General features: G+C 37.2%; 1 protein-coding gene and 1 pseudogene across 6 annotated transcripts in view; both read right to left on the bottom strand.

Moving 5' to 3' along the window:
• Positions 1–537: 537 nt before the first annotated feature.
• LOC1279719 (protein vav) overlaps positions 538–26,444 on the bottom strand; it is a 41,042-nt gene continuing 15,135 nt past the window's right edge. The window contains exons 3-14 of one of the 6 annotated variants that reach the window (XM_061655533.1): positions 25,810–25,884; positions 25,472–25,554; positions 25,235–25,353; positions 19,596–19,970; positions 4,585–4,704; positions 4,390–4,506; positions 4,094–4,270; positions 3,799–4,001; positions 3,152–3,526; positions 1,593–1,745; positions 1,355–1,523; positions 538–1,241 (exon numbers count right to left, since the gene is read on the bottom strand). In XM_061655533.1, coding sequence (XP_061511517.1) covers positions 1,188–1,241; positions 1,355–1,523; positions 1,593–1,745; positions 3,152–3,526; positions 3,799–4,001; positions 4,094–4,270; positions 4,390–4,506; positions 4,585–4,704; positions 19,596–19,970; positions 25,235–25,353; positions 25,472–25,554; positions 25,810–25,884 — 2,020 coding nt within the window. In that variant the 3' untranslated portion in view covers positions 538–1,187. Of the gene's footprint in view, positions 1,242–1,354; positions 1,524–1,592; positions 1,746–3,151; positions 3,527–3,798; positions 4,002–4,093; positions 4,271–4,389; positions 4,507–4,584; positions 4,705–19,595; positions 19,971–20,153; positions 20,257–24,794; positions 24,993–25,234; positions 25,354–25,471; positions 25,555–25,809; positions 25,885–26,444 lie in introns of those variants that run through there. The other 5 variants (XM_061655534.1, XM_061655535.1, XM_061655538.1 and 2 more) reach the window with 5 other exon arrangements.
• LOC133394135 (U6atac minor spliceosomal RNA) lies at positions 16,385–16,474 on the bottom strand (annotated as a pseudogene).

Here is a 26,444-nt window from a genome sequence, read left to right on the forward strand (position 1 = left end):
CGCCGACCTTTATAATGCTAGATATTCCTTTGGGATTGGATTGGGATTGGGATTGGGATTGGGATTGGGATTGGGATTGGGATTGGGATTGGGATTGGGATTGGGATTGGGATTGGGATAGGGATTGGGATTGGGATTGGGATTGGGATTGGGATTGGGATTGGGATTGGGATTGGGATTGGGATTGGGATTGGGATTGGGATTGGGATTGGGATTGGGATTTAGATTGGGATTGGGATTGGGATTGGGATTGGGATTGGGATTGGGATTGGGATTGGGATTGGGATTGGGATTGGGATTGGGATTGGGATTGGGATTGGGATTGGGATTGGGATTGGGATTGGGATTGGGATTGGGATTGGGATTGGGATTGGGATTGGGATTGGGATTGGGATTGGGATTGGGATTGGGATTGGGATTGGGATTGGGATTGGGATTGGGATTGGGATTGGGATTGGGATTGGGATTGGGATTGGGATTGGGGGAAGTCGAAACCCTGGGCCGGCATAAAATACAACGCAATACCAACAGATAATATTTTGGTACGTGAAACGTTCCACATAGACACAATTTATTTATAAAACAATCAGCATTTGTATGCCTCCTAATATGTTATATCTTTTAATCGTTGTTGCTTTATTTATTATTTACGTTTCTTAGCGCGTAACACCTAGCTGATATTTAGATATTCGATTTTTTGTTCGATTATTGATTTTTCATAACATGCTTTTACAAAACATTGCTTGCACATCAAACATTCAAAGCACATACATACGTAATACTAGTTTATGCAATGTTTCACATTTTTTTAAATCTGTTAAACTTTTTAAACACATTTTAAATCATCTACCCTTTGTTATTCTGTTTTATTATGATGAAAACACGTAAAATCGTTTTTCACTTAGCTTTCCTGAAAAACTGACAACCATACGTGGAATATCACTTCCTAGTTAACCTTTTTTTAATGGCATCATTATAATTCGAATTATAAGATATAAGATAAGTTCGAATCAGACTCGTTGTCGCATTGAATGTTGCTTTATCCATCTGCCAAACCTTGTAATTAAAAAAAAAGAACAGGTCCTGTATTTGATTAACGAACTCACTAACTTTAATACATGACAGCATCTCAATTATCTCATTCTTTATATGAGTGGATTGTGTTCAGGATGTTACGAATTGATCATTTATACTTCACCGATTACTGCTGGCCGTACATACTCTTTGGGGAAAAATCCAACCTAAAAATATGAACAAAATAAAAGAATTCAATCATGCGTATAATTTTGCAGTTAAATAGACACATGATTTGTAATAATATATTAATTAAAAAAAACATTGTGTTCTGTAATACCTTTTCTAATGTTTTGCCACGCCACCAGCCTTTACTGTCTCCTTCTTTTCCAATTACAATCACCTGGCATCCCTGGCGCATTGGTAGTTGATTGAGCTCATTGGGTGCAAAATCATAGATGGCTACAACAATTTCCTCTTTAAAAGGCCATTGGAGAAGTTGATTTAGGCTGCAATTCATAATTATTTTTATTGAACTAGTTGAAAACATTAAAAACAGATTCTAATCAGTCTTTTACCCAGCAAAATTTTCGCCCAAATCGTTCCTTTCATAAAAAGAAACCAGTTCTATTATAGTTTTAAAGTATCTTCTTGTCGAAAGATAATAAAACACATTCTGGTGCTCTTTTTTCTGATAAATTTTCATATGCTTGATTATTTTCTTATCGGTTCTGAAAATAAATAGAAAATATTATTCGCGACATGATAAAATATCTTCCTCGTCTGAAAAGTACTGTATTTCGGTTGAAAAGTTTCGGTTTGCGGTACAAAAACAGTAAGTTTTTTTTAATTTTTACTGAGTTTTTGGGAAGCATGCGGGAAGTACAAGGTATTTTTTTTTAAATCTGGCGGAAAAGGTAAATATTATTGCAAGAAAGAAAATTGTTATACTATTACGTACATATTTGATGCCTTATTTAAAAGTCAATGAACTCATCAAGAATTGTCTAAACGACAATGGACAGTCATTTCGGAAATTAGCAATTGCAACGTCAACCTAAACTCTACTCGCCCGGATTCTACCAAACTCTACAGGACTCGTTCCGACTCATCGACTCTTCCGGACTAATCCGGACTAATCCGGACTGATCGCAAACGCTTCGCAAATAACGTGGCCCTCAGATTTTATCGTTACCTTTAGCTAATGGATGAACGTTAAATGAACGGAAAATACTAACTAAATACATCAAATTTAGACACAGCATTCTCTTATTGGAGCTTGATTTTCGATTTTTTAAAAGTAGATGTTAAAATTCCGATTGAGTTACTCAACAAAAAAGATAATTCTTTCGAATCTTTACAAAAAGCATCACGGGCCGCATTGGAGACTCTCGAGAGCACACTATGGTGCGACCTCGAAAAAACCGGGGCCATAAGTCATTTTTGAACAAATTGTGATATACTTGGACTGTACATACTGATATACTGTACAGATCGATTATTGTTTAAAATCTGTCACTGTACACCGTTTTTACAGGGGTTTTCATTTGTAACAAACACAATATGTTTTGCAACACAATATAGAGACATTCGGCCCAATAGCAAGGCTGAGCAAGAGAATCAGGGTCTTCATACTATAGAGAAAGTCTATATTTCTTGTTGAACACAATTAAGAGGGGGTTCAAAGAAAAATAAGAAGTGTACTTAACTTTTATTTAATTTATTACCAAAGATAAACATATTGTTTTTAATCCTAGTTTTTGCAGTTACAGGCGGTCCCCGAGAAGATACACGGTATCTTTTATATGCCGATTCAGAGATACGCGGTTTTCTAAATTTGACAATTCTTTGAGCAAATTGCACTGATTTGACACATCCATTGTCCATTTCAAAAGATTTATTCAGTCAGAATCATATCAAATAATTAAATAAGAGGTTAAAACAACCCCCTACTTACGAAATTATAGGAAAATTTGTGACATTTTGGCTGGAAATCCCGAGATTCGACTTACGCGAAAATTCAAGATACGCGATATTTTGCTGCCGTTTTCGGTCCCCATTAACTGTGTATCTCGAGGACCGCCTGTATATTATATTGGACATCGATAGTGAGAGCAGAAAGTATAATATTACTTACTTCAGGCTAAGCGCATATATTGTTTCACTTTCATGAGAGGCACCTTGCGGACGGACACGTAGCAGATAGGTTCCAATCTTTTTGTTTTCTAGACGCTGGGTAGCTGAATCTCGATTCATTGTACCAACAAACCAGTTGAACTCCGAAAGCAATCGGTCACATACCGGCGGCGGTGTTTGTTGCAATTGCTTGCATCGACCAGTTGACGAAATACAACCTCTGTGTACTACTATTTCACATACTTTGCATCGATAGCCTTGATGTATTTTTCCCTTCAAAAACTTCGAGCAATGGCGACAGATGACAGGCGTATCAAAAGTGTGTATAACAAATTTATGATCAGTATTCTTGCATCCTACGGGTTCCAAGGTTTCCCTATAGAAAATTTCAAATAAAAATAACAAGGGGTTCAACATAATACTAACTATGTCTCATGGGCATAATTATGCCAATAAAATGAACAGCATAAATGTCCTAAGCATATGATTATAAAATTCCCTTGGACTGAAAGATTATATTTCATACAACTAGTAGTACATTAACTACTTATTGTCAATTGTTTGGTTATCATAAAATAGCAAATTATTACCAAAATATAATTTTTATTTACTTTTTTATACAAATTTACTATTTGAAAATTTACTTACATTGCTGTTTCAAATGCTCTCTTCCATTTTTCGCGTTCTTCTTCAGTTTTCATATAAAGCGTGAAAGCAGTAGCTTGCGTTTTGCGTGCTAATAGCAGAGAATACTTCAAACGACCATCACGACCTAAAGTGCGACGAGAATTTAATATTTCTATCCTGTAATCCAACAAATTGTGAGCTTCTCGGAAAGAATATTGTGCTTCCTGTAAAGATAGGTAGAAATGAAGAGAATATTAATTCTAATTTAGTTCAGTGAAAAAATGGCCATGCTTTTAACATTTCAATCAAAGCTTACCCCGATCTTAGTATTGGAATTTTTTACCAGAATCATAACCTTTTCGAAGACAAAAGCATATCGATGCTTCATTTTTTGGTCTTCGTGTGCTTTTATATTAAGATCCCCGTCAAGTAATAACCGTCCATATTGCTCGAGATTGTTGCCGTTGGGAAGGTTCAGATCAGAAATACTTTCCTGTTGTTAATATGACAAAAATATTAAAAATTTATTTTTAATTTGAGGTTAGAAAAACGTATAAAACATCCAAACATATAAACACGTATAAAGTTAAACGTGTATTGTGAAACACAAACCTTTACTTTTTGTATCACTATAAGATGTTCAGAATCACGCTTTACTTCATTAGAATACTGTGCAACATCTACCATTGCTTCTTTGGCCCGTTCCAATCCTCTAAAATCGTCATGCGTCTGAAGTAATCGTAATAGTATATAGATATAGAGGTTAATAAAACACGAAGTAAATTGATTTAACTTTTAAAAACTTACTGGCACCGTTTCTTGTACAAGCTTATCTAACAATAGATGATATTTTAAAATTCGTTGCATCGGAACAGATAAAATGTCTCGAAGTTGTAATCTTCCATCGCTATGTTCTTTTTGGCTTTGCTGAAACATATATGTATATGTTTGAAAAAGGTATATCATTACCAATAATTTAATTTTAATTAAGGTCAATCAAATAAGAAGCAAGCACTTTTTCATTTATTTTGGAAATCTGGTATAGAAACATTTTAACGCGCCAAGGAGCGTTAGGCTTTAGCATTGACACCGTGGGAAAATTTAGCAATTGCATAGTCTATAACAACCACGCGCTTAGCAACGAAAGCGTGGTTGTTATAGACTGCACCTCAAAAGTTAACATCCTTCTCCTTTTCTCCGTTGCCATGGTGAAATACGGGATGCGCTTTCTATTTCTTGATTGGGATTCAGATTTTTCCTAGATTTGTTGAAATGTTGGTGTTAGTACAAATATATTTTCACTTTTTCAATACATTTACAGGGTTTTCAGTTTCGAATGTATATTAAAATGTATTGCGTTGTTATCCAACGCAGGCAAAATGTTGTTCCACATCGACCTGACATTTCATTTCCATCACAATAATTTTTAATTTCTACAGCATGATTTTCAACACGACTCAAGCTGGATTGAGCTTGACAGTTTTTTGTTATGTGTTGAAAATCATGTGTTGAAACTGGAATTTTGTTTTGAACCAAATATACCATTTGACAAATGTAGAAAAACATCTTGGATGCGGTGAAACAATATTTACATTCGAAACTGACTTGGAAACCCCTGTAAATAAGTACCCCTAAAATACAACTAATTACACTCAATTATTTTAATTCGCCTGGTTATGAAACATAGCAATGAATTCAACACATTAATTCTAATCGATTAATTTTGGGCCGGTCCCGTGGTCAATCTTAGAAGATGATGGTCAAAAGTTCAAGCCCCGTATGGATCGGACCTCCAATACGTAGGACTGAATATCCTGCTATGGGCACATCAATTTGGCACCAGATATCCAAGATTGGAGGCCTTTCCGTTTTAAGTTGGTAAGCTGAAATTTCAGCCTGTCAGTTGTTTGCATTGTATACCAGTTTTCGAGCAACTATCTAAGTGGGTATAACATACAGGTGGGCTTATCCCAAGATGTATGAATTTAAAATACTGATTTTTATCGCTTCTGCTTCTGAATGAAGATTTTAAGAGTGTTTTATGTATTCGTCAAGCCTCCAGAAAGTTTGTTTGAACAAAAGTTTTCACCCATCTTGTCAAAAAGTGATAGCGGAATTTGGGGCAAGTGTGCCATACGGGGCAAGAGTGCCACCAAGCATTTTTCCTTAAAAACTTTAGTTTAATGATCAATTGTGTATACAGTTGGTTGCTTTCCAATGACTAAGTATACTGAGCCGAATTTCATATAGACAAATCGATATTTCCCATTGTTTTGAACTGATTTATATTGAGTTTAAAAAATTGAGCAGAATATTATAATTTTTTAATCCAACCAAATAAGCTCTCAAAAATCATGCGAACAATCAACCGAGAAAATTTTTACACCACCGTATAGCTGAGGAAACGTGATTTTTTTTGTGGGGTTAGTTGAAAAAAACTTTCTTTTTGTCATTGAAAAATTCAATTTAAAAAAAGATACAACTTTTGGGGCAAAAGAGCCATCTCTATTTGGGGCAAGTGTGCCACCATCTTTCATAGGCGCGAGCTGTCAAAAATGTAAACATTGTTGTAGCGTTCAGCGGTATGGTGCGCTTTTACGAGCGGTTTCTACTCCGGAAAAACAGACCAGCAACAACCCATATTGCGATACAGTTTGTGATGAAAAGGGGTTCTTTGGTGACTCAAGACATGTAGGAATACATACACTAGTGGTACAAACGTAATAATTTCCAATTATCTAAGAAATACGGTTGTTTTAACCAGGTGGCCGTCTTGCCCCATACGAGTGGCACTCTTGCCCCATAGCCCAAAAAACAACGTTTTTTTCACCCTTTTTAAAACGCTTCAAAAACTGTTTTGTTTGCGCTTTTTTCAAGCGAAACTCATTTATAAGTGAGGAAATAGATGTAAAATGGTTATGAGATTTAAATTGGCTTTTGAAAAACACGTTTTAGTGAGTTATAACTTGAAATGCTTAAGGTGGCACACTTGCCCCAAATTCCGTTATTCAAATTTGGTTATAAAAACATGCTATGAGACCATCTGGACTACATACACTTTGATTCTAGATTCCACCACGTGATTTCTTTAATCGTCTTGTGTACGACCAACAAATTTTACGTAATCGTACAACCGCCTACCCGGGTAGGCCATACATTTTGTATGGAACAATGATGTTTTTCGTGGTTAAAAGAGTATATATTTTGAATTTCTTGTAAGATTTGAATGTAATCTGTAACATGATAATGTTTTATAACATATCGTAGTAAAATTAGAATTTTAAAAATCTTATCAAGATTTTTTTCAATCAATAAAATGTTCTAACTCCACCACCATAACTGGCCAGGCCGCATGTTTTAAGTGGATGATTAGTCTTTTTATAAGTTTTACTTACGTTTCTTTCAAAAGTTATATACATTTTTCAATTGTTTTGCTTGTTGTATAAAAATATATGTTGACGATCTATAAAATATGCTCATCATCTTTTATTAAAAACCGGCTCCGACCGGCTCCAGACAACTTCGGAACCTCCTCCACTCCAACCCAACGGAGCCGGCTCCGCCCCCATGGCTCCGCACCCACGGCTCCGAAGCTGACTCCGCTCCAGTGGCTCCGCACCAACGACTCCGCACCCACGGCTCCGGAGTCGGTTTTAACAGATTGCTAAAAAAATCCTTTTCAATAAAGTTTCAATGGGAAAGATCCGTAAATAGCTTAGTAAATAATGTTGTAAAAGAATTTATAAAAAAAATCGATAAATTTTGAACATCGTTCAACAATCACATCGCGTGTTAGCTTCTACACTTGCAAGAAGATAGATTCGTTTTTTAGACTATCATACAATGCCGTCTCTATTGAAACGTTAGTCCAGAGCCGTTGGTCCGGAGCCGTTGATTCACCACCGGAGCCATTGATTCATCGCCGACTTCGGGGCTGTTGGTGCGAATCCGGCTCCGGAGCTGTTGGTGTGGATCCGGTTCTGGAGCCGTGGGTGCAGAGCCGACTTCGGAGCCATTGATGCGCTCCAAAACACCCATCCCTATTCGGCAGTAACACTATGACTACAGTATGAATGTGTGTGTTAACTTTCAGCCAATTCTATTTCGTTTGCTTGTAGTGGTTGGTATCATTTTAAAAGAGGTGATTTCAGTGTTAATATCGATATATTGTTACACTGTAATACAACATTTGAAAGAAAAAAAAGGCCGGTTGGGGTGTTGGAGTTACAGCACATTTTTGATTGAAAAAAATATTGATAGGAGTTTTAAAATTCTAATTTTATAACAATATGTTATAAAACATTATTGTGACCCTAAGACAATTTTCATTCAATTCTAACTAGTAATTCAAAAGATATAAGCTTTTAACCTCGAAAAACATAATTCTTCCATACAAAATGTATAGCTTACACGGGTAGGCGGTTGTACATGCGTAGGGTATTTAAACTTAAATAATTAAAAAAAAAATATTTAACATTTTTGGTATTTTTTGCACATGGGTAGAAAACATATTTTCTGAGGCATTTTTAAAATTTGAAGTCGATACGATTTTTTAATCCAAAGTTATTTTGGAATAAAGATGCAAAACTTACACAGGTAGGCGGTTGTACACATGACGGTTAATGCACCTTGGGGTAAATGTAAACAACACCGTGTTTTGCCATTTTTCGAGCAGGTACTCGAATCTAATTCTAGCTTTGAGACTAGTATAATCTAGACTGAAAATTGCAGGCTAGTTTTGTGTGGTTTTGTATGGGGTGTTTACATGATTTCAGCCTCCAACTGTCAAACTCCATACAAAAAGCTGACTAGAATCGTGAAGGGCCCCATTATTATTGGCAAAAGTAGGCTTACACCAAAAACTTGGTTTGATAAGTAGATCTAAACTTGGAAATGATGCAAGAATCGGGGTATGATCAACTACCAGGATTTTTGAACGGGCCTCTTTAAAGATAAAAGAATTAGGAAGATTTATTAGTGCAGGGCAGGTTAGTGCAGCAGTTTCACAAAAACTGCTCGTACACTTACAATTTGTATTACTTTTCATGAAAGTGACATTAGTTTGAACGATAAACTATCGTATTATGTTGTGCTATTTTTTATTTGCCGATTTAAATGTATTTTTTAGAGATATTCGTGAAAATGCACTGGTATTGTTCCTATTTTCGGCAGTTTGGTCCTATTTTTGGCGGCTGTGCTCCTATTTTCGGCAACGCGAATACGGGTCGGTAAATGTTTTAATCAATGCCAATAGATAGACAAAAATGTTTAAAACAGTTTTACACTTTCATTTTCCTAAGATTTGTGTTGTAAAGTACTTAAATTATAAATTTTATGTTGCCCATTTTGGGCATTTTGCTGGCAATTTTTAGAGTCATTTTGATTTGAGTTACAAATAGTGATGGGCAAAACGGCTCCGAAGCCGGAGCCGGCTCCGACCGGCTCAAGGCAATTTCGGAGCCGGCTCCGGAGCCGGCTCCGCTCCGACGGCTCCGGAGCCGGCTCCGCTCCGACGGCTCCGGAGCCGGCTCCGCTCCGACGGCTCCGGAGCCGGCTCCGCACCAACGGCTCCGGAGCCGGTTCCACTCCGACGGCTCCGAAGCCGACTCCGCACCCACACCCACCTACGGCTCCGGAGCCGGCTCCGCTCCGACGGCTCCGGAGCGGGCTCCGCACCAACGGCTCCGGAGCCGGCTCCGCACCAACGGCTCCGCTCCAACGGCTACGGAGCCGGTTTTAACACAAAAGACCAAAAAAACTTTTTCAATGAAGTTTCAATCGAGGTAATCCGTAAATAACGGAGTAGGTCATGTTTAAAAGAATTTATCAAAAAAATATCGATTAGTTTTGAATATTGTTAAGAAAGACGAGACTAACGAATGCTACACAACGTCATGCATGCCAATACTGCAATCATATCGTGTGTTAGCTTCCACACGTGCGAGAATATATATTCATTTATGGAACGGAGGCGTGAGTGTAGAGCCCTTAGTCCGGAGCCGGCTACGGAGCCGTTGGTGCGGAGCCGTTGGTGCGGAGCCGGCTCCGGAGCCGTAGGTGGGTGTGGGTGCGGAGTCGGCTCCGGAGCCGTCGGAGCAGAGCCGGCTCCGGAGCCGTTGGTGCGGAGCCGGCTCCGGAGCCGTTGGTGCGGAGCCGGCTCCGGAGCCGTTGGTGCGGAGCCGGCTCCGGAGCCGTCGGAGCGGAGCCGGCTCCGGAGCCGTCGGTGCGGAGCCGGCTCCGGAGCCGTCGGAGCGGAGCCGGCTCCGGAGCCGTCGGAGCGGAGCCGGCTCCGGGAAAAAGTCGGAGCCTGCTCCGGAGCCGTTAGTCCGGAGCCGGCTCCGGAGCCGTTGGTGCGCTCCGAAACGCCCATCACTAGTTACAAACAAAGTAGGCACTGGAGAAATAAGACTGCCTGACGGCTATAGAGTACGGCAAATTAATATTTTTCTCTCAAGTTATTTGATTATTTATAGTGAAAATGGTGATATTTGATAGAAGAAATGTCGTTTTATGTGTCGACATACACATTGCAGTTTTCTGATCAAGTTATAAATGAATATTCAGCCAAATCAAAAGTGTATTTTTGTTTCAAGTCTCGGCAGGAGCCAACAGCATTGATCTGTCAAAAATCTACATTTACCGTGTACCTATTTTCGGCAGCATTTAATGTGAATAATTACTTGTTTTTAGTGATTTTAAAATTCCACGCGGGCTAGTATAAAATCTGCAACCAAATAATATTTCATAAAAACCTTTCATTGCTTTGGTGTTCTGATTCTCTTAAAAATGAAACTTGCCGAACTATTGCCTGACAGCAAATCTGCCAAAAAATTGTGAACTCCGCACATTTTGTTTGAAATTTTGAAAAATATGCAAGGAAATGATGTGATACTTCGTATATGAAAAACAAATGAGTATATCTCTTTTTAAAAAATATGTGTGGAGACTATTCTCAACGCGTTTTTGCGTAATTACACGTTTTTAGTTACCCTGCCGAAAACAGGTACACTGCCAAATACAGGTACAGTATTTACTTTTCCTTTTATTACTGGTACACTGCCAAATACTTTTTTCATATTTTTCTCGGCAAGCCATGAGATTTTTGTGAAATTTTCAAAACCCGGTTTTTCCATACAAACGCTTGCTTTTAATTGAGCTGTCAGCCAACTATCGAGCGTTCAACTAAAAAGCATGCCAACTAAAAAGCGTTCAACTATTGAATTCTTACGGTATTATTTTTCCTATGAAGTGATTGGATTATTTATCGTGAAATTGATTATATTTAATACAACAAATGTTGGCAGGAGCCCACAACATTGATCTGTCAAAAATCAACATTTACCGAGTACCTATTTTCGTCAGAATTTAAAGTTAATAATTACTTGTTTTCCATGATTTTAAAATTCCAAGCGGGCTAGAATTATGCAACCAATGAATCTTTCATAAAAACAACACTTTCATAGTTTTACTGCTATGGTTCTTTTAGTAACGAAACCTGCCGAACTATTAGCTGACAGCAAATCTACCGATAATTTTTTAACTCTGCACATTTTATTTGATATTTTGAAAAATAATAGTTAATTTTGCAATCGAATGTATGGCAATTATCGAAGGCATTTTTGTAAAAACCATGGCGTATGATATTTGATTTTGGTGTAGAGTATTTACTCATACTCTTTCACTGTTCGTACTTCTTAGTCCAAGTTACAGTTCTTATTTACATCATGGGACAACCTATCAGATTAACTCAGATTATATAAAAAACTATTCATGATTATTTACTTTTTCCAGTTCATTTTCACATGGTCCATGTTGTTATCAATTCTGTGGTTCGTAATTCCACTTATACTTTTTGGTTTATTCCCAAATTTTGTTATTACGGCACAATGGCATAGCTGTGCCAGGGTGTATCCTGATGTAAGGGAGCATGGTTTTATTTACCACACTTACTATCATGTTTCCTCATACTATCTGGTAAAATTCTGAAACTTATCTCTTTCTATATACCAGTGTAGAGGCAAATGCTAAAAAACCTCGCAAAAAATAACACAATAACCCTTTCTTTATCCCGAACATGGACAATCCATGTTCCACTTCTTGTGAAAGATTCCTTAAATGTCGTTCACCAATATTATTAAGCGTCCCAGTTTCTTTTGTTGTACTTTTGAAAATCTAAATAAAAAAATTAAAGCATAGCCGGATAGAATTGGATAATGTTTCTTTATCCTGCTCTTCTTTGATCATTATTGCACTCCAAAAATTAGACAAAGAACTAATTGTTTCTTTGATTTGGTAAAACACGGAAAACGATGAACAATAATGAATAAAAGAGTAAGAGAACAATAGGATAAGTAGAGCTAGAGAGAAAGAGTGCAAAAATGTTCAATGAAAAAAGAGAGATAAAGTAGTCTGATCAAAGTAGTCTGGTTAGGAGCTACGCTCTTTTGTTTCATAGTTTGCACACGCTACAACAGTCGTTACTTTTCAAGCGAAATTAACGGCAGTAACGCACCGTTAGTCGTTGCTAGAATTTGTATTATAGACTAGTAAAAATGGCCCGGTTACGGCAGCAACGTTTATTGAGAGGCATATGAGAATTGCGCTTCAATCAACCTTTTTTTTGGATCGTTTGTAAAATATGTTTGTGTGTGTACATTATGTATAGTCAGTCCAAAAAGTATTCATCTATCTGAATATTTTACAGAAAAAGACTAATTATGGCCGCAATAGGCATGGGACGGTAAAAGTAATCATGGGGTTCGATAAAGGGACTATCAATACACACGCACTGCTAAAAATAAGCATTTAAATAGTGCAATAACAATTAAACTAATTAAAAAACTAAAAAAGTCGTCTTTTTGGCGCGCAATAAGTATTCGTCTATCAGACTTTTTAATCATTTACGCTGGCTGGCGCTTTCCAAGACCGCATTATATTTTTGGTACTTGTAAATTTTATTTTCAAACATTCCTATGACCTTGACCTGTTTCCAGGGTATTCCCTCATTTTGAGATTTTAAAAGGTCTACTAAATGTGAGTCAGTGTATTTTTCGCTCATCCCAATTATCTTTACACGTGACAATGGTAAATCCGTTGCATACTCATCTCCCAAAATGTTTTCTACTTCTTTCCTGAGTTCATCTAATTTAACCTGAGCAGAACATTGAACATACACCTGACCGTCCTTGCCGTTACGGAATTCCGACACCTACTGCTTCCTTGGATCCAACTTAGCGCGAAGGTCAGCTCTTGTCTTATCACAAGATTGACCCACCTTTGGTACAATAACCAGAATCTTACTATTCTTATTTTTGTTTGCTAAAATGGGTCCTGTAACCTTGTCAGAAATCTTGGGCGTCGAATTAACATTCCCCGTGTCAAAACGATTAATAATGGTTTGAACATTACTGTTCCCACTATTCGTCCTTTTTCTTTTCTTAGTCTGTAGCCCATCTTTCATCCTCTACTGTTTCTCTGGCCTTAGTATCGTTAAAGGTTGCACGCAAGGCTTCCTTTGCCTTATTTGAGCATTCTACCGCACTCAAGCTTTCACGCAATGTTTGCTCCAATTTGCGTTCTACTTGTGCGCAGAGCTCAGTTTTTAGAGTCTCGATTCCCTTTTCCAAGGCACTCGATATCCATACACTCACATTCGACTCCAAATTTTTTATGGATTGTGTGAGTAAATCGTACGATCCACTCACATCTACATCCATACCCGCCAAGCCCGATTTGTGTTCTAAACATCTATCACACATATACAGCATATTCTTATTTTTATTAATTATTTTGGCCACTGTTTTCGACAGCGAGGGGGTAACGCAGCGACGATGAAAATTGCCACCACATTTCCCCGCACACAAAATCTGGTCATCGTTTATTCAAACTACGGCGGAGCATGCTAAACACTCCATGCCGTAAAAACAAAATTTAGGCGAGCTGTTTTAGAATTAAAAAATTTATCACACAGACATGAATAAAAGGTAACAACAAATGCACACAAACACTACTCTACTACAGCCTGCGATATCAAACGCTTACAATCGTGTACACGTCTTGACAAACGGACAACGATACGTATGTCTAGCATGAACAAACACATACCAAGCAAAGATTAATCACTTTCGACAACGCAGTGACGCTGTCGACCGACATACAGGCGTCCCCCGAGTTACGACCCCCTCGAGTTACGACGATTCGCAGATACGACGATTTTGATTTTGAGAGTTAAAAGTTGTCATTGACAAGAAATTGATGTATTTTTTTGAATATCTGGGCTGATAACCGTTATACACACATTTCCAAAGATTCCACAACTACCCTATCTTGTATATTTACATTGTGTACGGTTTTTAAAATATAATTATTACATTATCAAACATTATTTTAAATAAAATACACGATATCATAAATTCCGACTCTTCAACTTCGGTTATAAACTTAACATTCATAGATATTCAACATACGACTTTTTCGACTTACGCCTTGCTTTGGAACATTTTTTCGGTCCCAAATACAGTCGTATCTCGGAGGACACCTGTACTTCACCCGTGTTTTACATTCACAAAACAATAATACAAATACTAAACAATGATACCGCAGGTAGCACTAACATTAAGTAACAAGTAGAACAAAACAAAATAACACTTAGCTTTCTATTTCACAAGTTTTTACAGTTCACAAACGGGAGCTACACATTCACAGGACTGCACTTGTCACCATTCACCTCAAGGTCATTTTCAAGAATATCGCTATAAAATGCATTTGAAACGGCAAATAAAAAATAGCACAACATAATACGATAGTTTATCGTTTAAAATAACGCCACTTTCATGAAAAGTAATAAAAATTGTAAGTGTACAAGCAGTTTTTGTGAAACTGCTGCACTAACCTGCCCAATACTGGTACATTTACCCTATATAGATTTATGATTGCTTAATTTTCTTTTTTTAATATTTTATAAATTAAATTGTGGATGGTGTACCTTTTGAAATAAATTATTTATGTATTAAAATTCATACTGTTTGCGATAGATTTACTTTACATTTAGATCAGATATTCCAGGTAATATCAACTCGCGTGGTACCATGGTATACGCCCTACCTAATCCCGGAAATGTCGTATGCCGTATGTCGTATGATTCTCGCTGATGCAGAGCAGAAATTCTACGAACTTTTCCTGCTCTTGAGCATCTTGAATAGTCTGGGCTGTCAACACACGCATGTTTTCCCCCTTCTTCCCGCAAACGCAATACCCTAAACGCGGCCCGTGGCAACTTTGTGAAGGTCAAAATAAAAAGTTAATTATTGTGAGTGAATTGTTTTTTTAAAGAAAATGTAATAGTTGCTTTTTAGAGACGTAGACCAAGCTGAAAAAATAGAAAGCTATAGAAGTTTTGTATATTATGTTAGTATTTTCTCATAAGGACGAAATTTAAACGTCCGCATTAGATACATGCAACGGAAAAATGACCCTCAACACCATTATATGTGAGGCAATGCGGCCCGCGAACTGAAAAGTTTGGAGACCCTTGTTCTATAAGACTGTTCTGCTTATGGATGTCTCGTTTTATAAGACCAGTGATGCCTGTTGCATCAATTCAGCCTGTACTGACTATAAATGGATGTAACAGGAACTGTTAGCGTCCAATGTGGAGTGTAGCGTACGTCCCCCGGTCAGTAGCAGTAGTTCCACTGCGATTGCAATTTTTGATTAGTGACATCCTAGAATAGTTTCGAGCCTAAACGGCTTCCCAGTGTCACTAGGTCCATCAAGGAAATATATCGGTCCTTTGTGTGTCTCCTCTCGGCTGGATTGTTCAGTCTAACTGTAGCTGTCCACTGCTACGGTATTTACATCGTACACAGTTTGTTGTTCGTTGTTCAATCGAATCACGTTTACTAATATACTGTCCAGCACATCGAAAGCATAAGAGTGCTCCACGTCCACCAGGCAACATATTTCGTCAGCGGATACGGCGCATTGTAGCAGGTCTGGCTGTATCTGCACACAGTCGGCTAAATACGGCATACTCAGAAACATCGTCAGCGCCTTCTGTGGCGTCTCTTCACACAGGCACTGATTAATGAGTCGTAGCACTTTGAGGTTCTCGACAGCTCGCAGTAGCCAATTCTGTTCAGAGTCTTTAACGATGTACTGATCGGTGACAAAAGTGGTTCATGTTTACGTCCTAAAAATAACAGAGGATTCTGGAACATTCCCTTCGACAATTTTTTTTTTCGAAGCCCGCGCCCGCAGAAACGTGTTTAACGATCCAGCCAAAGAAATGAAAAGTCATTCTAACGCGGTACCGCGGAAACGCAGACATGCTCATGCTGGATATCTCTGCGGAACTGTTATTCAGCATCTTGAACAGTCTGGACTGTCTGCACACGCATTTTTCCCGTAAACGCAATAACCTAAATTTGCCCCACAGCTCTGCCGGATGCACTGCTGCAGAACCTAGACGTTGGTATCTGTCGAAAGTCGCCACATAGCAACACCACCTTAACACCGAACTTTTGGCGATTTCCCATAACGTCCTGCAAGGCGTGATCGATGGCGCGAGCTTCAAGAGCATAGCGGCTACTCATGGATGTTTCGTTCCATACAATCAGTGGTGGTGCCCACTGATCTCAGCGTATGTGTTCCATCCTTGTCAAGGGGGAATGTAACCTGCTCTTATTTCAAATGACACAACCAAACGATCACTGAAGCCTGTAGCTTCAATTCAGCCTGTGCTGACTGAACACGGATGTTACATGAACTGTTAGCGTCCAGGTTGAGCGATAGCTTGAATTTAGAGTGTAGCATACGTCCCCCAGTCAGCAGTAGAGTAGCTCGAAGTTCATTTCGCTGTATATTTCACCTCATGTGTCCTCACGGTTACACAACTTAACATATGTTTGGGCGATTTTCGTTCGTTTGACAAAAACATGGTTGTCGTTTTTCGTCCAACGCCTACATCGATGAATCGCTATGTGCACCGAAGTGTGCAAGAAAACCAACACGGTATAAAAATCATCTAAGCTATCCGCACCTAACATCAACTCCCTAACCTAATTATAGAGTGAAAAAGTAACGCTCTATAGCTAGAGATTGAAAATGAGAACCTTTTTCTAAAATTTGTTATAGGATAGATAGATAGAAGATATGCAAAAAAAAGATGTGAAAGTTTGTATATAGAAGTTTTTTATATTATGTTAGTATTTTCTCATAAGGACGAAATTTAAACGTCCACATTAGATACATGCAATGGAAAAATGACCCTCAACACCAATGAATGTTAATGAAAATATGAATAACAAATGACCATATATATGCGTTGAGTCAATTTCAACATGTTTTTGCGTTGCGTTGAATATGCGTTGATTCAATTTTCAACATGTTTTTGCTTGATTTCACGTTTTTAGTTACCCTGCTGAAAACAGATACAAGGTCGAAAACTGATACAGTTGCCCTACAACTTTTTCAGATGTTACACTCAATTTTGTAATTAGTAATTTTCTAACTCCCATACAAGAAGCAAGATTGTTGTTGTACAGTGTCGGACAAATCAATAGGACCACTTAATAATGTTTTATTCACTTATCATATTTCATTACCTAAAGTGAATCAATATTTACCAAATTTGCATGAAAGCACTTTTCGGACGTTGGCTTAAAGTCTGCTTTTAAAGTTTGGTAAAAAGTTAACAAACAAAAAAGTTATGATAAGAATTGTTAAAAAAAACCCAAAAATCATGCGACAAAATAATAAGACCAGTATAGATTTTTTTTTTATTTAAACCATTTATCATTATTCAATAACAGCTCCGGCTTTTATTTCGCAATGTGGCCAGCACGTTCATTTGAAAAACTAAAGAAAATAACAAAACAGCCTTATCCTGGGCTAACTTGGCAGCATTTAATATTTGGTAGCATGCCCATTGTTCCGGATGATAGCTCGCATCCTTTTAGGCATGGATTCCACCAAATCTTTGCAAGTTGATGGCGGAATGCTGTACCAAGCATTCTCTATATGCTCCCACAGTTTCTCTTTAGTTCGAGAACCTGCCGGTGGAAGCTTAGCTTTAACAATCTTCCACAGGTTCTCGATCGGATTCAGGTCAGGCGATTGTGCAGGCCAATTCATGACGTCAATTTTTTTATCAACAAACCATTTTTTAACCGCTTTTGCAGTATGTTTTGGATCGTTGTCATGCATGAATTGCCATTTCAATGGCATCTCCCACTCTGCATGAGGCAACATGACCGTTTGGATGATGTTTAAGTATCGGTGTTGGTCCATGATATCTTTTATCCGAAAGATAGGACCGACACCGTACCAAGAGAAACATGCCTAAACCATTATGTTGCCTCCGCCGTGCTTCACGGTTTTTAAAGTGTACTGTGGCCGGTAGGCGGTATTCTTTGGACGACGCACAAAGCGTTTCCCATCCGAACCTACCAAGTTCACTTTGGACTCGTCCGACCACAGTACATTTCGCCACTTGTTCAGGTTTTACCTGCCCAGTCGTAGTGCTCTTGAGCAAACTGCAACCGGGCTTGAACGTGGCACCGTCCAAGCAACGGCACTTTGCGGGGATTCCGGCCGACCAGGTTGTTTTTAAATAGGCGACGCTGCACTGTTCGATCACTTTCGGACAGTTGCAGCTCGTCCCTAATTGCCCTGGCCGACTTGAAAGGATCAGCCTTGCACAATCGCGTCATCCGAGCATCATCCCTGGCGAATGTCTTGCGTGGCCGACCTGTTGGTATTTTCGTGCCCGTGCTATGCAGCGCGTTATACACGAATGTTTTGGATCGGCCAAGTATTTCCGCGATTTTTCGCTGGGAGTACCCAGCAGCGGACAAACGTTTGATATCTAAACGCTGTTGTTGTGTGGAGTGTGCACTACAGCCCATCGTTGGAATTCCTTCAATCAACCGCTTGAAGTAGTGCACCCAAAAATACACGAGCTAATTGATCGTGTGAAGTGTTCTAGGCAACGGCTAAGAACACAGTGTAAGCGATCCAGCGCTGTGACGCGCTTTTATACCCATAGACGAAGGTACTCACCACTATTTCGTCTCTCAGTGCAAAGGGAGCTCAAAACCCTTAAGCGAGTGCCGTAATATTCTCGCATTAGTAAATTAGAGCATGTTAATTAAAGACACAGCGAATTGCCACTGCGCTAAGCGTTTCTACAAAAAAAAAATGTACACGCCTTTGTTCATTAATTTAAGTTAAGTTATCCGACAACTCAATAACATCGAAAAATGTTATTTAATAATAATAAATGATCATTATTTTCAAATTTTCTGAACTGGTCCTATTACTTTGGCACATGATTTTTCGGTTATTTTTACATTTCTTATCATAACTTTTTTGTTTCTTAACTTTTTACCAAACTTTAAAAACATTCTTAAAGTAAACATTCTAAAAGTGTTTTCATGTAAGTTTGGTAAAGATTGATTCACTTTAAGTCATGAAATATGATAAGTGAATAATAAATTGATAAGTGGTCCTATTGATTTGTCCGACACCGTATACAGCAATTTGACACTCGGTGTAAGGTGCCTAGCGGTTTAGAGTCGATGTAAAGTTCCCACCGGTTTACGATGCTATCTCAAATATCCCAAGTAACAAAACAGAGATTTTAGATTTTAGGTTTATTTTAGTTATTTGAAAATAACTAGGTTTACCGGGCCAGCTAGTAATTTATTAAAAAAAAATTCAGTCCCATCATGCAATGAAACATTTACGTAAAACATTGTTCTTCAAATTCAAAAAATCGACCAAATGTTTTAATTTTATGATAAAGGAAAGTTACTTACCAAGACGGTCTGCTCGACTGTATTCGATTTTTTGCACGCCTCTCTCAAAGTTTCAACTGCGCTTGTCATACTGGAACAGTATTCGCCATAAATTAGAAATGGTTCTCTAAATTCCAGAAAGGTTGTACTGAGCTTGAGCTTGGATCCTGGACAAACGGCCTCATGCAATCGATCCAAAAATTTATTATGAATTTCGACAAGTTCCCTAATGCAAGGGAAAATGGCTCGTATCTCTTCCTTGGATAGAAGCTTTTCGAGAGGTTGCATAAAGATGTATTTCAATGCATTCAAAGCTTCGAGATAATTTTTCTCCGTATCGAGCAGTTCCTTAATTACAAAGTCTCGCTGTTCTAAGTTGTTGGATGATGAAGCTAACTGTTTGGCGATAAACAAGGGTTAGAAGGCACATATAAGAAACATTATTTCGTTTAAAATTATGCACACTGCTACGAACGTCAAACATTAAATCGTTGAAATTATTATTATTATTTTGAATTTAACATTTAAAAAAACTGTTGAATAATCGATTAAAATAAACAATAATAATAGAAAACATACCTGGTTACGCGAAGCATTCTGTATCGAGCATAAATCCTGATAGACTTCTTCTACTTTCATATCATGCTCATCGTGACTGCAATATTCTACTGGATTTGATGTACTATAGAATTTCGATGCGGAATGCAACGCACAGTACAATGGGCAAAAACATACGGAAAAAAGAAAACAAAACAAAAATTCCAAGCTACAATAATTTCTGATTTATGAGCATTATCGACAATAATAAGCTTGGGCAAAAATTTAAGTAGCTTTTTTGACCGATTTGGAAGCGAAAATGGCTGAAATACTTGAACAACATATTTATCTATCAATTACAAAGCTTTTTCAGTCCAGTTTAAGTTAAAAACATGGACATATAACATATTTTCTGAAGCGACTTCAAACTGTTTGGCAAAATGCTTCGGTCAGTCGCCGCCAAATTCACTAAGGCGTCATTAATCAATTATGTAACGCTGATAGGGGGAGTGGAGGGGGGTGTCGTCAAACGTTACGAATTGTTACATGGGGGAGAGGGAAAGTTTAACTTTTGTTACGTAACGCAAAATAAAATGATGGATTTTTTTCGAATAACAAATGAGTAAAACACGAGGTGCCGGTTAGTGCCGGTCTGGACAGTCGTCAACTCGTACGACGTAACAACATGCCCGTCATAGGTTAAAGTCCGGAATAGACCGTGCCGCCATAGGCTGACTATCCTGCTATGGTAACAATAAGTCACTGAAAGCTAAGCTCACTTCACTAATGGTTACAGGCAGGCCTTGACCGACAACGGTTGTTGTCGAAAATGCAGCCAAAACTCTTGCAAACATTACCGATTTTGTTCGTAAATTGCAAGACATGCGTAACATATTAAACATCACATGTTATGTGAAATAAAATAATCAATTTGATGATGATACAACATCTAAAGCCAAAGAACATTTCTGTAAAAATAGACATATTTATGAAAGAACAGGAAGATGGCATGATGAAAAACGCTTCTAATGATGGTGATGCAAGCATGTTGCAAACTGTGCTGAGGATTCGATTATCAGAATCTTTTTGAATTTGATTGCTACAATGAGTATTGCTTTATATAAAATATAATGTAGTTTTGTTTGGTTAATTTAAAAATTTGTGAATATACCAGAAAAAAAAAGAAAAAGTCACAAAAAATCTGATTTCGTTCAATAAACTAAGCTATTTAAGGGGGTGGGGTCTATCTGTTACGCAATTTGGGGCAGGGTTTTTTTCCAACGTTACAGTTTGTTACACTCGGGGAGGAGGGGGTCGAAAATTTGAAATTTTTGCATTACGTAATTGATGGATGACGCTTAATGAGAATCTAAATTACACTAGTGATTATCGACAAAGTACTCCAGCCTTAAAACTGAACTTGCTCTGAAATATCTTATAAGATGTAGAATAACTTACAGAATGAAGCCTTCTCAAAACTTTTACATTTTTTACGAGTTTTTCAATCTAATACTCCTACAGTAGCCTTTTCAAAAACTAGCTTTTTTTCTTCTATTTCGTTACATTTCTCGTTCATGCATTCGATTTATTCAATGTGAAAGCAGTGATTGTGACGTAGACGTCATTTGCATTGACTTAAAATTTAAAATATTGAACGAAATAACCCGTTACAAGAGTATTCTTAGCTGTTTAGCCATAATCTAAACTATTATGTATGTAGCAAATATAATAATAAATGACGTAGGATAAAAATTACGAAAATCACATGATCATAAAGAAAAAATAGATAACAATATATGCAGCGATACACCATGCCAAATGTCTGACGAACAAACAAGGTATAATTAGAATATTTTTTTTAGGAATGTACATGTATCATACAAAAACAATGCATAGAAAAGCCCGAGTACATTGTCCGTATTCGCTACTGTAATTTCGACTTTCACTAGCGCATCTGGCGGCAGCTGGTCAAAGCATTTTGCCAAACAATTTGAAGCCGCTTCTGAAAATATGTTATTTTTCTATGTTTTTTACTTAAACTGAACTGGAAAAGCTTTGTAATTTATAGACAAATATGTTCTGCAAATACTTCAGCCATGTTTGAATAAAAAACGACAAAAATCAATAACAAAGTTTTTCCAGTCCAGTTTAAGTAAAAAAACATGGAAAATTTACATATTTTCTGAAGTAGATCCAAATTGTTTGGCAAAATGCTTCGGTCAGCCGTCGTCAGATGCGCTAGTGTAAATCTAAATTACACTAGCGAGTACGATCAATGAATCCCGGCATATACAGTGGAACTCCTCATAGTGAGTATCCTTTATAACAGTATCATTCGCATAACGAGCAAATCTAAATGCTCAACAATTACATATCTGTAAAGAGCAAAATCTCGCACAACGAGTAACATCATTTGTGTTTATGGTGCGTTTTTCGGTGCCTATAGGAAATCAAAATGGAAATCGGTGCCTATGGGAAATCGTTGTAAACGTTGATCTTTTTTCAAATTTTTATTATCGTTCAGATTAATAAGTACTTTCATACTAAGCATTCGTTTAACATAAAAATATTCCCACGAGGAAAAGTGTCATATGATATTGTGCGGCACAAGTATGTTATGTTGTAGGGAACCTGGGGCAATATGGTTAGGTGGGGCGAAATGGTGACCTGTATTATTGGCAGCTTTAAAAAAATGTTAAAAAGAAAAAAAATAAAATGTTTGCTCAAAAATATATAATTTTCACCGTCTCGAAAATAAGCTATCGTAACACATAATTAGAGTTAAAATGGAAATGGATATATATTCATGCACATGATATTTATATATGACTAACGTGAATACAGTAACTATTTTACTTTAAAGTAAAAGTTAGTAGAATGATTGGAAAGAATGAGCAAATGGACGTTGCAGTTTGGGATACAATGGTCGGTATTTTTTACAGGAGCAACATGATGAGGCTGTGATGTAAGCAAAGGTCGCCACAATACAGGGTTTTCGAGGATTATATAGACATGTTCAGCGAGTTGTAGATTCGTTCAGGCATATAATAGACTCTTTCAGCGAGATATACACAGCAAATTTTCTCATCCTGCTTCAGTAAAGTTTTTTACTGAAACGGTTCAGTAATAGAATATTTTACTGATTTTCAGCATGAATGTCATGTTTTTACTGACTTTCAGCAAAATAATTTACTGAATTCATTTCAGTAATACGCATTTTACTGAAAATCAGTAAAATAAGTGTCAAATTAGTCGTTTCACTGGATATCAGTAAAACAAATTACTGAAAATGCAGCAATTCATTCTGTCAAATCGACCTGTCAGTCAGAACATCAAAACAAAACAATGCGGTAGCCACTTGCTCGTGATGTGCAAAAAGTTGATTTTGTAGGCGCTTACAGGCACCCTGGTGAAATTTCAGGTGGTATTTCGGCTTACGGGAGTAATTTAAAACAATTGGCAGCCGTGTTGGTGTGTAAAATGTTTACTACAATCCACTGTGCGTGCTGAAATTACGTGGTGTCTGTGAGCGCTTACTGAACCATCTACACTTGCGGCGGCAAAATACAGTATAAAAACTGTATAAAACAACACAACACATGTATGAATATGAACTGAGGGACTGGCAATATCTGCGCATCAATAAAAACTCAATTTAAAATAAATATTTCGTCATTTTTTAATCGCTACCAACTACTGAAAAATCAGTAATATGAGAATGGCTTTACTGGGATTTCAGTAAACGAGCTGTCATTTTGGTGAGCACCCGACATTACTGAATGATTCAGTAAACATTCTTTTTACTGAAAGGATTACTGAAACTTCAGTTAAAAAAATTTCAGTAAAATTTTACTGAAGTTCAGTAAAAAAAGTTTTCTGTGTAGAATTGTTCGGAAGTAGGCGTTGACATATTCGGTTATACTGTAGAGCTGTCACTTTCGCACCCCTTGTACTGCAGCTTGGATCATTCGCATCAGGAGGTAAATAAACGGTGTTCGTAAAAATATGTTTGTTTTAACTAATTCATGTATTAAACAGCTTGGGGAATGATTATTCTTACTTTTAGGACTTTTAAGAATGAAAAATTGAACCCTGCGGTACAGTGTGTAAACAAAACAAATGACAGCACTACAGAATCGCTGAACATGTCAACGCCTACTTCCAAACAATTCTATATCTCGCTGAAAGAGTCTATAATATGCCTGAACGAATCAACAACTCGCTGAACATAGCAAGACCATTTTACCCCGCACAATAATTTTCACAGCTTTTGACATTTGCTATTAATGAGTAAACTTCTGTTTCATGAATAAGACGTTGAAGTATCGATTGCCGTCAAAATAACAAAGTAAAGTGGTTTAACCGTCTTGTGTACGACCAAAAAACTCTACGTAACCGTACAACAGCCTACCCAAGTAGGCCATACATTTTGTATGGAAGAATGATGTTTTTCTTGGTTAAAATCGTATATCTTTTGAATTACTTGTTAGATTTGAATGAAAACTGTCTTGTACATGTGAAGGGTATATATAATTAATAATTAAAAAAAAATTAAACATGTTTGGTATTTTTTTTATTTTTTGCATATGATTAGTAAACATCTTTCCTGAGGCATTCTAAAAAATTGAAGTCGATACGACTTCCTAATCTAAAGTTATTTTGGAATAAAGATGCGAAACTTACCCGGATAGGCGGTCGTACACATGGCGGTTAACCAATAAGATACAGACCAAAATCTTTAACAAGTCCATTTTGCCTCACTTTCCCCTATATGTTGACAAGTGTTCTACGCGTTTTTTCTCGATCTATTTGCTCACGAAGGCGAGATTTTGCCCCTGATAATTACTGCCGCTTGTATAACTTAAATATGACTACATAAGTGTTCTGCACAAATTATATGGATAAACATCATCAGCATAACGAGTTTTTCGTATAACGAAATAGTCACTGGAACAGATTAAACTCGTTATGAGTGGTTTCACTGTATTTGACTCTCCAAACATTAAAACATTCTTTATTATGACTGTCTGGATTATTTATGGACTAACCGTATCGCTGCATATTAATAATGCGATGAAAAACACGCAAAAGCTTATCACAAGATTAATTCTTTCTTTGCTAACCTGAGGCAAAGTTGATGAGAATGTTACATAGCAGAGATCTTCATAAATCTTTTCCTCTTCGCGCGCACTACAGTCCGGAAAACTTGATAGTTCGTTGCAATGACCGTAAAAGGAAGTTTCTACAGTGTTAAGGACATCAGTTAATATATGGATATTTGTTAGAAAAGAAAATGTACACGTAATTATTGATATAGCCGAAAACATATATAAATTATTAACACACATATCAATTCTAACCTTGATTACGGCAAGGAAGCGAATCATTAATTAACACGATCTCTTTGTTATCACACCTTAATTCCGAATCCAACAAACTTTGGCTATGAAATGGTTGCATGAAAATACATACAAGACGAATTAGTAGAATTACTTTATTTAGAAAATGAATTCCTTTCCGAAATCCTCTAGCAGTTGTAAACAGTTAGATGAAATCGTCAATTTATACTGTGAATAATTATTGGCTGAATAAATCTATGGCATACATATTGCTTTACTGTTTTCTACTACTATTGACAAGTTGGGAAATTAGAAAACATATTCAATAATTTATAGGCACATTAACGCTTTCCACTCACCTTGCATGCAGATCTTTGTAGATATCATCGTCTAAACTAGTCCTCTCTGTCTGTACAGAATGAGTTATGAAGCCACTATAAAACAGAAAAAAAAAACATTTAAGTTAACATAACAACAGTAGTTAAGTATATCTGGTCGATTATTTGTTAATTATTGTTTTTTTTTGCTGAGATAACGAGAGTTTGTTACAAACTAGTTAATTTATCTATATTACGGGGCTACGCATTATTATTTCGGGGGTGTATAACCGCTTCTCAGTCTCGCAATGTTGAAAAATAAGTAAAAAAAATGTTTTCTAATTGATTTCATTTCAATCTGAAAATTTAGGATAATGACATTCATAGGCCAGGGTTGGCTATGCGAAATAATATATTTATGCTTCTGTGTCTGAATGAAGATTTTAAGTATTTTGTGTATTCGTCAAGCCTCCAGAAAGCTTGCTTGAGCAAAAGTTTTCACTTGTGATATCAAAAAGTGACGTTTACATCTGGTTATAAAAAAAACATGCTATGAGACCACATGGTCTACATACACTTTGATTCTAGATTCCATCACCTGATTTCTTCGCATGCGGTCCGTAGTTTGGAGACCTCTGATCTAGACCGAAAATTGCAGACTAGTTTTATGTGTGGTT

The sequence above is a fragment of the Anopheles gambiae genome, chromosome 3, assembly GCF_943734735.2.
Source record: "Anopheles gambiae chromosome 3, idAnoGambNW_F1_1, whole genome shotgun sequence".
In the NCBI taxonomy this organism is placed as follows: Eukaryota; Metazoa; Arthropoda; class Insecta; order Diptera; family Culicidae; genus Anopheles; species Anopheles gambiae.